This window comes from Python bivittatus, unplaced genomic scaffold (genome assembly GCF_059951505.1).
Source record: "Python bivittatus isolate LINGU-HERP-01145 unplaced genomic scaffold, Pbiv_v1 ctg000480_np1212, whole genome shotgun sequence".
In the NCBI taxonomy this organism is placed as follows: Eukaryota; Metazoa; Chordata; class Lepidosauria; order Squamata; family Pythonidae; genus Python; species Python bivittatus.
In genome coordinates, this window is record NW_028277075.1 from 74,581,090 (window position 1) to 74,595,388 (window position 14,299).

Below are 14,299 nucleotides of genomic sequence, written 5' to 3' on the forward strand. Positions count from 1 at the left end.
AAATGGTCAATGCTGCTGTGGCCACAAGATTAACCTAAGATGAAATGAATGCTTTGCTATGCATAGGTTTTACTTGCAAAGGTACTGCTTTCAGCCCCACAGGTACATATTACTCCAGTGCCTGAGGCCAGGCGACTCCGAACCCTTCTTCCCGGGATGCCTCTGCTTCTGGAATGCGAGGTGTCCACACCCGATGCCCCTGTTTGCTGGCTCAAAGAAGGGAATCCCATAGCTTTGGATGATGGCGCTTGTATCCAGTCAGAAGGCTGCAACCATAGGCTGGTGATTCCCTCTGTCTGCTCTTCGGACTCTGGGACATATACGTGCAATGCCAGAGATGATGCAATCAGCTTCACTGTGACTGTGGATGGTAAGTGGAAAAAAACCCCTTGATATAAACAGGGAGATTTACAATATAAAGGTGCATGTCCTTCTACAAAGCTTAGTGCCAAAGATAAAGCACATGAAGCTCCATAAGCTTTTGAATACAGTTGATCCCACATAAAATAATGTCCATAGTTTTTGGCCATCCAGCATTAGCAGGGGTTTAGGCTGTAATCAGATCCTTTCTTTCCAAATCTGGAAATTCATAATGATCCTGAGCTTGGAAGCATTTGGTCTCTTCGCCATCTCTTTCCCACCACAGAACCTCCTGTGAAGGCTGTTCATTCCAATTCCAAAGAAGCTCACAACTACAAGGTTATGGATCGTGTGGTGCTGTCCTGTGAGTTATCCCACCCTGATGTGTCTGTGCGTTGGTACAAGGATGAAGAAACAGTGAAAGAAAGCAAGGACCTCCTGCTGGAGAACACGGGACCTCACCATCAGTTGATCATTCCCTCTGCTCAAGTGCAGGATACAGGGGAATTTGTATGTGACATAGGTGGAGAATCTGTCTTCTTCAACATTACTGTTACAGGTCAGTAGCCTCTCCAGATGACAGGTCAACAGTCTAACCATATTTTAACCCTTTAAAAGTTCTACAACAGAATTCTACTAAAGTGATTCCTGCTCTGCCCAAATTCTGTTATTCATAGACTTCTATTGGCTCATGAAGAAGCCTTGTAAGACTTGTGATACTTCAAAACTAGGTATTTCTCAAAATTTGCTAGGTAGAGCATATTTAAATGGAAGAAGAAAAAAGAAAATATTCGCTATACATGGAAAAATAATTATTTGTTATACTGTATTGTTTTGACTTCATGTTTCTGATGAAAACTCTTGTCTTTTCTATGTCTATATCTACGGAAGAATGAAATGACTTGGTTTTTAATGCCTTAAGCAAGGAGTGATTTCTAAAGTCAGGAGAATTTGTGCCTCTGGATCTCAGCAACCTGGATGCCTACTTGTAGGATTTTACAAATCTGAAACGTTGAGCTGTTTTTGAAATGGCCTAATGCCATTTCATTGCAGATGTGAGATTTGAAAGAATCTCTTTCTACCTTTTCTTTCTAGTGGAAATGGTGCCTCTTTATCTGTGAACAAGAAAATAAGCCTCTTCAACCACATTGTTATTCCAAAGTCTTGGTATGAAGCTCCAGTGAAGCAGCTGCTGCAGATGCCTGAAAGCCTCCCTTTAAAGGCTGCTTGTTTTGTTGCCTTTGGGTGGAAGCAGGTACTTAGTACAACCTCTTCCTCAAAGACAAAAGCTCCTGCAGGCACAACCGAGGGCAAGTCGAGTGCTCTCTGAATGTATTTAAAACAAAAACAAAAACATGTGACCAACTTCATCAAGGGGTCAGGGAGCCTTTCCGATGCTTTCTGGCACAGATTCCTTTGGTGATGTGATATAAGAGCCACAGGGATATTGTTTTGAACCCGGTGGACCTAAAAGCCTGGGGTCAACTCACTGCAAAAGTGTTGTCTTGCTTCAGGCAATTTTTCCTTTGGTCCTTCTCTGCTCTCATGTAACCGTACTCTGGCAGCATCCTTTTACTGCCCTGTTCCGATGAGGCTGCCTTCATTTTGTCCCCAGCCCTTGAGTGAGGCAGGCTGAAGCCGCCCGAAGGAATGCTAGGGTTAAAAACAAATGTTTTCCCTCTTGTTCTGAGGCTGTCTGAGGACAGCTTCAACGTGTGCAAAATCTGTTAGGCCCGGTCACCTTGGAGGGAAGACAGGAGGCTACAGAGCAAAGGCAAAAGAAGCAGAATAGGAATCAGCAACGGCGATTGCAAATCTCCTGCTGCCGCTGTTTTCTTCCATCCTTCCAGGATGGAAGGAGAGCAATATAAGGAGTCCTTGGTGTTCTCTGAGCTTGGCTGGGACTCACCAAGGACTCCACAGTTCAACCTTGAGCTACAGATATTCTCTTCTATTGAGAGCAATGTGAGTCGTAGGGAAGGACCTTCGCAGCCTTTCATCCATCCATTTTATCCATTTCATCCATCCTGGCACATATTCACAGGATGCCAGCAGTAGCTCCACTTTACAGGATGCGTTGTGAGGGCTGAGAAAGTCCCACTGAATTCAGTGGAAGTTTATATCTGTGGACCCTATATAGGATTGACAGTGTTTACATATGACACTAAATCATATTATGCTTAGCTGTGAATCTGCACCATCGCAGTCACTGGTCCTTTCCCGAATGGGCATGGCTAACAAATCAGAGGTAGTTGTGTCCATGGTTTGTTTAGCATGTTTTCTACACGAGGGTCTCTTTATGAGAGCCACAAGCAAAGAAAGCATCTCCAAAAGATCTCCTTGGATTCCTTCTCTGGATTATACCTCTTCAAACATACCAGAGTTTATGGTTCTCCTCACATACTAAAGCAGAGTCAGCAAATGCTTTGCAGATGGAGGCTGCATTTTTTAACATAATGTTTTTGGTACTTAAGAGTGGACAGCAATGCAATGACATCAAAAAGTGGGAAGGGCTAATTGTTTTGTCAAGGATGAATCATCCAGGATCGGTCGATCTATCGATCGATCTGCAAACCTTGTTTCTTTATGTTGGAATTTATTGGGAAATTGTGCTATTTCTGGGGGTTTGCCTCTGAATTTTGATGGAGAATCCTGAGGGATTGGGCTCCAGAAACAGATTTGGAGCTCAGTCATGAACTAAGGAAACCTCAGGCAGAGCCTTCATTGTTTGTTAGCCTGCTACCCACTTCAAAGGGAAGCCAATTTTGCTCATTCACTGTTAAGCCACAATAGGGCTTAGTAAGACATATGAACAAGCTGTTATGAGGGACATTATTTTCATCTGTTTAGATTTTATGTATAAAGAATTTAACAGTGCTTATCTGAGTATCAGAATAATAACAATGTGAAATAGGTAAGGCTGAGGGAGTGATTTGCCCAAGGCCCAAGAGCGGCTGGATTCCTCTAGAAGTTTCCCATATATAATTTGCGTGTCAAGCTATATCTCCTGAATTTCCCTCTTCTATATAGTTAGTAGAGATGTAGGAGACTTATTTATTTTAAAGGTGGTGGCTGGAGCTACATATATGCATTTTGATGCTTTAAGTTTGTGTGTGTGTATGTGTGTATACACATACACACATGTACATACATTTTGATCCTTTAAGTTTGTATATATAAATTTAACGAGATACACATATGTGTGTGCATATGCACATACACACCCACATACACATATGTAAAAATATGTATGGCCAGTGGGACCTGCCCACAAGAATGAAAGTGACTGGCAATTGCTTTTCTGGAATGGGAAGCTGGAGAATTGTCCATTGGGAAGACATGGTAGCCTACAGTCCAAACTGAAGACCTTGCAAGTGGCTGCCAAGGGTCTTAGTCTGACAGGATTTTCTTCAGGTGGCTTAGAAGAACACAGAGCAGAAGCAGCTTAAGGATGCAATGCAAAATGCCCTTAGTGAGTTTCCACTTGTGCAGATGAAGTGGTGCGGTAAGAAGGCACTGTAATCTTCCCAACACATTTCTTTGTGCCACAGAAACTCCTGTCCAGATTGTCCATTCCAGTCCTGAGGAAGCCCACGCCTACTGGATCTCAGAGCGTGTGGTGCTGGCCTGTGAGCTGTCCCGCCCTAATGTCCCTGTGCGCTGGTACAAGGATGGGGAAAAGGTGGAGGAAAGCCAGGGCCTCCTGCTGGAGAAGGAGGGTCCACACTGCCGGCTGATCATTGTCTCGGCCCAAGTCCAAGATACAGGAGAGTTTGTGTGTGATGCAGGTGATGACTCTGCCTTCTTCAACATCACCGTCACAGGTCAGAAATAGCCCTTCTAAACAGCCTCGTGCTTTATTTATATAGAATTACTTTCTATTTTTCAATGTTCTTCAGTTGGACTCATACCTGATGTTCCTAAACCAGCCCTTCCCATCCTCCAGATGAATTAGGATTGCAATTCCCAGAACACTCAGAATTTCTCAGATTGGGAAAAGCTGGAAAATCTGTTCTAAGAAATCTTCTTTCCAACCCCTCGGCAGGCCCAGTTCTGTTTTGCTTCAGCAAAGTTACTGCAGATATATTTGGTTCCTCATTTTCCTTTCCCGAGAGAGGCTGGGATATACCTCCCTTTTATTTTATGTTGCCTCTAACACCGCTTTTCCAGGTTTGCGATCCTTGGAGGCACTTGCAATTTCTTACATCTCAAAAGGTGGTTTTACTCAATATCTGTCAAAGTTCAGCTCTGTGCTTGAGCTCACCACAGTTTTGGGTGTTTCTCCTCATTGGAGGGAAGTTCAAGAAGGGGTCATGTGAGCAGTCCCAGGAAATCTCCTGTGGAAGTGGCTGATTCTGCTTGTCTCTTCATCAGTCATGACTACATGATGCAATCATACCTGATGCAGAGATGTGGCACAACGTCATGCTGTGCTACAAAGATGGTTTGGTCCAGGCTCGAGAACTCTTCTAATTACTGACCCTCCTGTTAGGAAAACATCTGAAGCTGCATTATGTTGAGATGGTCTCTCTAGTGCAATAGAACTTAACCAAAGTGGCAGCAACTCTTCAGGGCTTCACAGGGCCATAACTGAAGTTGCCAGGATTTGCTCACTGCTATTGAATGTGGTCTTTTCCTTACATCTGGTGCCCTTCCTCTTGCAGAGCCACCTGTGCAGGTGGTGTGCTCCAATGCAGATGAAGCTCACACCTACTGGGCTTCAGAACGAGTGACCTTGGCCTGTGAGCTGTCCTGTCCTAATGCTCTCGTGCGCTGGTACAAAGATGGGAAAGAAGTAGAAGACATGGAAGGTCTGCAGCTGGAAAGTGAAGGGCCCCATCACCGCCTGGTCATTGCCTCAGCCCGGGTGCAAGACACAGGAAAATTTGTGTGCAATGTGGGAGGCAACTCTGTTTTTTTCACTGTAACTGTTTCAGGTCAGTGGGATCTGTTATTTTTCCCTCTTAGGGATTTAAAGTGCATTTTCCTTAAAAAGGCCACAGCAGGTGGCTATGCCTGGCTAACCTTGGCTGATCTCAAAAAAGCTAAGTTGGGTTGGACCTAGTTCAGTCTTGGATGGGAGACCACAAGGAAATCCTGGGGCTTACTGGGAAGCTGCATAAACATCCCATAGAAAGGGAATAACAAACCATTTCCATTCTGTTGCTAAGAAAACAATGTAGGCATGTCATGTGGTCCACAGGATTTGAGCTTGAATTGAAGGAGGCATTACCTTTTAAAAAAGAATCTATGTTCCACGTCACTTTAGAAAGCTACTATGTTTTGGAATTCAGACAAGGCTGGGTTTTTTTGTAATTGTCATGGTTGCATGTTTGATTTAGCTCAGCAAACTCAAGGGAGCTGATGCTGCAGAAGACTTCAGTCACCTTCCTTTTTGTCCCTTTTCTCAGGCATTTAGTGGAGATGTGTGAGCAGGTTACAGGAGGGACCATCTTGTTTACCTTTCCCCTTTGAAATTGCTGCCAGTTTTCCTACGCTCATCTTACTTGTGGCTGAATCATGACAGACACTTTCCTACACATTTTAGATGACTTTGATTTGTTGGGTTCTTGGTGTTCTCTGAGCTTGGTTGTTTTCCAGCAGATGGTTCATGACCAAGTTTGGTAACAAAACAGTCAAATCAGCCATCATGGGATCCAGAGAGATAAACCTCATCTACATACTGTAAGGTTCTCGGCTACCCAGAAAACTTGAAATCAATCAGCAGCACAAAATAAGAGACTTCAAGCAGGGACTTCTCTAAGCAGCGTTTTATTTGGCCAAGCAAAAGTCTGGGTGCCCACCCCATGCACCAAGAGAGAGCAGGGTGGCACATCCTTGGAGACAAAACCACAGCCTTTTATAGTATTTTTAAAAAGGCAGATAATAAAGATGAGTTTTACAACCAGTCAAAGAAACGTTAGCAGAATACATTATTCCCCGCCCTTGTTTGCTTACATTAACTCTATTCCCTGCCCTTGTTTGCTTACATTAATTTAAAGGAGTTCCCCCTAACTCTTATACCTTGTCAGTCCCTGCAGACCCTTGTTCTGGGTCCTCCCTCCTTATCAGGCCTCAGACTTAGTCTCTTCGGGAGGAGTTGTCCCTATTATCTGAGCTAGCTCATCTGTGGTTAGTTGCTTCCTCTTGCAATTTCGCTAAGTGCTGTTAGTATTGAAGCTTGGCTATAGAGAACTCTGCGCATACTCTAAAGCTATGAAGTTAACATTGCCAATTTAGATATTGCTTCATTGCCACTTTAGATATTGATCCCTTCAATACCGTTTATTGATACAAACAGAAGTCATGGAAAGAAACAACCAGCCCAGAGCACATCCTCCCCAGCAACTGATACCCAGATAAGCAGGAAACAGCCCCAGATAAGCAATCAGGAAAAAAGAGCGTCCTAATCAAGTAACTATCAAAGAAGAAACCATCCCCCAATAGCCAAGACTGATAGGGCAAGGTATATCTAAACAGCCAGCAAACCCCACTCTCCCTCGCACTGATGATGCTACCTAGCCTGGTAATGAAACATCTGCAGGAAAACACCAAGCTCAGAGACTACCAAGAGCCCAACAGGGACTTTGGTTTCTTGAAAGGCTTGGCTGAACTGTTTTCTCATGAAGGTTGGTTTTCGTGGTGATAATTCTGCAGTTTCCCCTGGATTCATGGCTACAACTTGGGATGGGTAGGTGGAGGCCATGAGTAGGGGGCCCTTTGCTGTGGCCAGTGGGGCATTTGGGGCTCTAGTTGCAGACATACAGTACCTGGAGCAGGAGGACCTCATGTCAGTAACTCCTACCCTCATTTTTATGGGTCAGGACTACCATAAAGGGCTCTTTGTGGGGTTGTTTCTGAAGACCACACAGAAGCTATAAGTGGTCCAGAATGCAGCACTCTGTTTTTAGCTGGTGGATCCTAGCAGCAGCACATTGTACAGCTGGTCTGGGACCTTCCCTGGCTTCCTATTGGCTTCTGAGTGGAACTCCAAGGGCTTATTTTGACTTGTAAAACCCTTAATGGCTTGACATCAAAGTACCTGAACAACTGACCTCTCCAGCCTAATTCAATCCACCCCAAAAACAAACCAAATAAAAGAAGAACCTCTGAAGTAGTTTGCTGGCAATTTTGCATAGTTGACAAAAAGCTAGCCTGCCTGTCACATAAAAGTTACATTGTCATAGGGCTCAACTATAGTGAGATAATCTGCTTATTCTGTTTGTTCCCCATTTATGTAATAGTTTTGTCATATTAAAAATAATCATTCATCGGTAACTTTTGAAGGGATCCAGATTTGATCTAGATTTTTTGCAGATTTCCTTCCATCCAGTCCTATACAAAAATGTCAGTTAATCCTTTTAATCCAATTGGAGTTCATTGTAAGGTTACCAATGTTAAAAAAGGGGGTCAGATTTGCATATTAATTTGCATATAATTCTTAATTATTTGGCTCCAACAATCGTTAGTTCTCTGCATTCATCATTGCTCCATCTCTCAATTTTTGTGCCTTCTTTTCTGCTCTTTTCAATAGCTGAGTTACCAATCACTCTGAGCCATAATGACAAGCTTTGCATGACCTGCTAGGCTAGGCAAAATGAAGATAGGTAGTTTGGGATTCAGCATGTTGTAGGAACTCAGGCATTGTCTTAGTGTGTTGTATAAATCAGATTTATTTATTTGGGTATTATATGTTATGACAGTGTTGCAGTTGTGATTTAAAAGTTCTTGTTAAGGGTTGAGCATACTATGTGAACCCATTAAATGTAGCTTGTTCAATTTTTGCTTAGCACGTATGTGTGAACACAGCCAATTATAGTTCATTCAATAAATTGTAAACCATGATTTACCACAATATAGCAACCAGACCAACATGTCCTATATTGGATTTCAAACTCATTGGAGCAGGCACCTTATAAAAGCCACATACATGGATAGACAAATGGGGTGGGGGGGGGACATGTTTCATAATCCTATTTCTGCTGATCCTCATTCATAGAATGTATCCTCTTGCCATAGATCGTCCTGTAAGGATCATACACTCCAGTGACGAGGAGACCCAAGCCTACCAGGTTGCAGAACGTGTGGTGTTATCCTGTGAGCTTTCTCATCCTGATGCTCCAGTACATTGGTACAAGGATGGAGAAGAGGTGGAGGAAAGCGAGAGGCTCCTGCTGGAGAGTGAGGGCCCCCATCGTCGGCTGGTCATTCCTTTGGCTCAAGTTCAAGATTCAGGGGAGTTTGTGTGTGATGCAGGCGGCGATTCTGCATTCTTCAACATCACTGTCACAGGCAAGAGGATTACTTTATCTTACTAGGCAAAGGCCATCTTCCCAAACCGTGTACTTTCACCTCTTCCCCTGCCAAGTGTCTTCTAGGTGGATTGGATTACAGCTCTTAGAACTTCCATATAGCAGAAACAAAGTTTGTGGTTGGCTGAGAGTTATGGGAATTAAAGTCTAGTACATCTAGAATGCACTGTGTAATGTGAGCTGCTGCACACCGAGTTGTTTTAAAGGCTATATGGGTGTATTTTGGTCTGAAGGAGACTTGAATTGGTCCCTGACCCACTTATACTGTGCCGTGTTTCTGATGAATGATGAAACAGAAGCACATAGGAACTTTATGATCAGCGTAGCAGTTGTGCTTTCCATGTTCAGTTCTTAGCTTCAGGTAATTGGTGGTCACTCAGAGATACAATGACTGGGAATGTAGGACTTGCACAGTAAGCTATTCTGCATAGTAAGGCAGTCTATCTTCTACTGGTTATCTAATCCTTCTACAAGACTGTTTATGTTAAATGCCCGGCCGTCACAACAACCCTTGTCAGTGAATATCATAAACTGATTATGCCTTGTGAAAAGCAATTCTTCCTTTTGTTTTTCTTAAGTCTCCTGCTTTCTATTGGCTTCAGAGGATGATCCTCAATTTTTATGTTATGGGAAGGAGTGAATATTTTCTCTAATATTTTCCTTCCTTTTTGCTTCACACAAAATAGCTTTCAGAACACATGCATTTCCCATGGTGCACCAACTCCTCTTTCCTCCTGGGTTTTGGTCTGTGCTTTTTCACTCGGGATTGCAAGCAGGTACCCTCCGGATGTTTTGGACTACTATTCCCATGAATCTTTACCAATATGGCCAGTGGTCAGGAATGTGGGAATTGCTTTTAAAAAACATCTGGAGGGCACTGGATGGTCTTCCACCCGTGGGAGCCCTTTTCGTTACAGGCCTCATCCCTACACCTCGAGTGTGCAGGTATACAGCTGTTCTCCTGAAACTCCTTCTGGTTTCTCTGTCTCCTACGCTCCTGCAGAACCCCCTGTGCAAATTGTGCGGTCCAACGCTGAAGCACTTCATGCTTATCAGGCTTCTGACCGCGTGGTGCTGACCTGCGAGCTGTCCTGCCCCAACGCCCCTGTCCACTGGTACAAAGATGGGGAGGAATTAGAAGAAGGTGAAGGCTTGCTGTTTGAAAGCGAAGGGCCCCACCGACGACTCATCCTTCCCTTAGCGCAGGTGCAAGATACTGGCGAGTTTGTGTGCGATGTGGGTGATGACTCTGCCTTCTTCAACATTACAGTTGCAGGTCAGTAATGTGCCATGAGTCTTCCTTTAGGCCCATTACAATAAATTAAATATATTTGCTTTGAGTCACGCTGGAAGTTTGGTTCTGACTTGTCATTCAGAGGAAACAATTCTGAGCTAAATACTCTGAACTGGTATAACTCTGTTCAGTGTTAGGGATCAGGCAGGTATTTGGCTCTCCCAATCTACATTGTGCCCATTTTCTTCCTCATCGATAAGTGTCAGAGTATCATTTGCTTTGTGGCCAGAATAATTTCAGCTTTCCTGGGTTACACCCCGCAAAAAGAAGATTTTTTTTCTCACAAAGGAGGATGAGAAACAGCCTTATGACATCTAGCTTGGTTTTCCCTACACTGAGGAGGTGGCTTTCCATAGGAGCCTTTCCCAGCCATGGCCTTATATGGTAGAGATTGAACTTGGATCTTTGGCATGCAGTGTAGGTAGCCATTCAGCCAGGAAGCTACATTAGGAAGAGTTTTGGGGAGGGGGGCGCAATCTGAAAATCTAATAAATTTATCACTGAAAAAGCTTTTGTGGATCACAGTCCATCAGAGGCAAAGATGCTGAGATTAGAACATTACAGTCAGTCTGCATTTAGCGATCATTCACAGTTACGACAGTGATGAAAAAGTAACTTTAAGACCAACTGTTTTTATGGTTTGATTGTATGCTACCCAGAGTCATGCTTCGTGAGATTGGTGGCCATATAAATATGATACATAAACAAACAAATAAATTCTTGCATTTAAGACTTTCACAGGTCTGTAAAGCAAAGGAAAGCTGAAGTAAGACCACTTCACTTAACAACCAAGTTGTGGGTCCCAATTGTGGTCACTAAACAAAGACTACCTGTATTTAACCACACAGCTTTTTTTTTATGTGTGGGGGGGAGAGGCAAAATAATTAAACATTCTCATGCTGCTGAAAGTGGTGGATGAAAAGTGCTGCAGCAACAACAAAAGGGTTAGATTCAGATTTCTATTAATTATGTCTTGAAAGGAGGGGAGAGCAACAGGAACAGCAAGGGCCAAGGGTATTAATAGAAAGAATTAAACAGTCCAAGGAGAAGTTCTGAGGCTAGAGAGACAGTTGCTTACACAGCCCCATTAAGAGTCCTGAAATAATGTTTTGATGTTTGCACTTAATGGTGCTAAATAACAGCTTCCCCCACCTCACTTCCCTCTCCTATTTCTCCCTTACTTCATACTGCCTGACACGATGCCATTTCCTTCTGCAATGAAATCCTGTTCTCAGGAATATGTATTTAAAAAGCAACTATTTTTAAATACAGAACCTGTTTGCTGTAATTGGATATTCTTAGCAAGGATGGCAATTCTATCTTGGGAAGCCATGAATGAAAATTCTTATATTCTCTGTTCCCTGCAAAGAATGACTCACTATCTTTGAACAGTGTTGAAAGGTAGAAATTCAACGGGGGAAGCTTTTCCAGAGAGGCAGAAAAGTATGCATGGTGAATGTCTGCCTTTCCCTAAGTAGGAAAGTGTTGCAGTCCTGCCAGGAGAAAAAAAGTTGGTCTCTTGGCAGCCTGGCTGGTGTAGTGAGTAAGAAAGATGACCTTGACAGAGAAATGCAGGCGCCGTTACCTAGGCAAAAGGGGCTAAAACATTTTTTAAGTCCAGAGTAACCAGATAACACTTGGAAGCAGCTCAGACAAAGACCTCCCTAATTCAGTGAACTATAAGAGGGAGGGAGGAAGTACAGCCCAATCAGAGTTGCAAGATTCTGTAGTTACAGCCAATTGCAGTTAAAGTAGTTTTAGTCTTCCTGGGGAGTTAATTTCCTGGCCTCATCTCCCTAGTGCATCTGACAGCTGGGTAGATTGCAGAGTCCCAGTCTCCACTGAGGATTGCATTTATATCCTCCTGTGTTTTGGCATGCTCAAGATGGTGGACATGAGGGTTTCCCCTAATTCTTTCTCTGTAACAGCAACCTAGTGAGGTGGGTTGAAGTAAAAGAGATGGCCTAACCCAAAGCCATCCAGGGAGCTCACTGGCTGAGTAGAGACTTGAATCTGCATCTCCCCCATTCAAAACCTTAATAACTGCATGACACTGTCATGAAAAGAAACTGTATGATAATTATCAGAGTGGTACAAGCACTCTTGGCTCCCCTTCTGGGGCTCCTGGTTCCCTTGTAACTTGCTTAGGTTGTCTCTGCCTTTTGCCACTTCTGGACCCACGTATACGTTCCTTTGCATGTGCACGCGTGGTTCTTGTAAGACCAATAACCTTAAGAAATGGATGCCTAAACATGCTTCTTTCCTGTTCCATCCATTTTTCCTCTGTGTGTCACGATTATAAGCAGGGCGAGCATAGTCCTGAGCTTGTAGACTGTTCTGACAGACCTTCTAGCTAGAGCAGAATAAAAATGCTTTCAATAAAATAATAGTTTTATTTTTGTCAATATTTCTGAATTTTTTTTGATCCTCTCATGAGTCGTCCAAGAGTTTGAGAGACAGCTGGAGATATTTACATGATATTTCCTGAGAAATTTAAACAAAAGGACAACGTGTAATTGAATATGTACTGAAAGACAAAGAGATATTCATGAGAAAACAAAATTAAGAAACATGAAAATAGCCGAAAGGAATACAGTTTGTATATATTGTATTTCTTGCCATATCTGTATGACCTCAGAGTGACTGCAGACTTTTTGACCAAGAACCTGACCTTCCACCGTCTCACTATAACATTAGATTAATGCACAATATGGGCCTTGTGCCATTCTCCACGCTTATGTTACATGCAAGGGCCCGGCTGAGGCTTTCTGGTGACGATGGGGGCAGTGGGGTAGTGCAGCTTCTCCACCAGAGCTCACTCTGTGGACATGGGCCTTCAGAGACCTGCACCAGCTCCCCATTTCCATTATGGGATGGCAGCTTCACTCCCAAGGCTGTTAACAAGGAAGAGCTCAGGTCACCATGCTTGAATCTCCTTAATTCCCTGAGGGTCAAAGCAATGGAGATGTTTCTCTCTGCTCCAGGGTTTCTCAATCTTGGCAACTTTAAGACGTGTGGACTTCAACTCCCAGAATTGCTGGGGGGGGGGGAATTCTGGGAGTTGAAGTCCACACGTCTTAAAGATGCCAAGGTTGAGAAACCCTGCTCTACTCATTCAACGCCTCCCCCCCCATCATTACAAAGGTGCATTTTCTCTTAAATCTTCCCTCCACCCCCTCCCTGGGTCTATCAAGTTGTGTGGGGATCCCTGACCTTTCAAGCTTAGAGGGCTGAATAGAATGGGAAGCGGGTGGGAAGATTTGGGTAAAGGTCATATCCTCGAAGGTGCACATCCTCTGGCGCTGAAAGAATAAAAACAAAACCCCAATGTTTTCTTCATCTGAGGTCTCTAGTTCCTATGTCTGAGCAATTGTGCCTGGATTCAGTTTCCGATTTTCCAGTAGCATGAAAGAAGCCCAAGTCTCAGTTGCGGGGAATTGGGAGATCCCTTATTTCCCCTCAGCGAGCTGCTTGCTCTCCAGGGCCCTCTCTGCTCTTTTGCGGTCTAGTATATCTAAGCACAACTTACAGGCAACAGTGACCTATTAATGAACTTGCCCAGTTTTGTGACAATGCAGTATTAAGGTATTTACTGAGCTGGCTCAAATCTAAATAAAACTACTCAGCCTGAAGATATATATAAAAATAAGTGCTGGAGACCGCAGCAGGCATTCTTTGCAATGAACAAATTGTTAGTACAGCTCCGGCTTTAGTTTATTGCAAAGAAGAAAGATAAATTCTGAATATGTTTATGCAGATGCAAAAAAGGAACCCCTAGAAGTAATTGGTTTCCAGCAAGGATCCACCGAAGGGAAAAACCTCAGGGAAGAAGGAGTTTAGATCCTTATGTATTCTGGGGAGGCAAATGTCTGGCCACCCAGCTGATCTCTGGGAGGCACTTGCCTGGTTGCCTATTAAAAAGCTGGAGAGGGACACAGAAAGGAGATTTAAAACCCTGGAAAATAATCAGACATTGCGTTTACTTCCTATGGGAATCCATTACTTCCAAAGCTCTCAATTGAGACTGAGGATGTTCTGGAAACATCAATAGGAGCAGTGGGAATTGTTGATTGATGATGTCTTTATCTCCCAACACAAACTTTGTGTGGCCTGTGGTTTTTCACAACTATCCACCTTATATTCGCAGACGTCTCTCTCTCTCAAATTTATAATGAACATATCTTGAAAAACTTATAGCCATAATAAAAGATGAAAGCAATATAAAAACTAATGATAAAATAAGTCTTCTCCTAGTGGGCATTCATAGAGAGGAGAATTACAACATACCTAAAAGTGACTGTAGCCAGGTCTAAATTGAATTACCTTTTGCATA

The 14,299-nt window shown here is 43.3% G+C and overlaps 1 protein-coding gene across 8 annotated transcripts in view; it reads left to right on the forward strand.

Annotated features, from left to right (window-relative positions):
* OBSL1 (obscurin like cytoskeletal adaptor 1) overlaps window positions 1–14,299 on the forward strand; it is a 61,665-nt gene that overhangs the window by 14,602 nt on the left and 32,764 nt on the right. For 7 of the 8 annotated variants that reach the window (XM_088146334.1, XM_088146333.1, XM_025171466.2 and 4 more), the window contains exons 8-13: window positions 95–370; window positions 647–919; window positions 3,912–4,184; window positions 5,025–5,297; window positions 8,380–8,652; window positions 9,676–9,948. In XM_088146334.1, the coding sequence (XP_088002460.1) occupies window positions 95–370; window positions 647–919; window positions 3,912–4,184; window positions 5,025–5,297; window positions 8,380–8,652; window positions 9,676–9,948 (1,641 nt within the window). The remainder of the gene's footprint in view (window positions 1–94; window positions 371–646; window positions 920–3,911; window positions 4,185–5,024; window positions 5,298–8,379; window positions 8,653–9,675; window positions 9,949–14,299) is intronic. The other variant, XM_007435701.3, reaches the window with a different exon arrangement.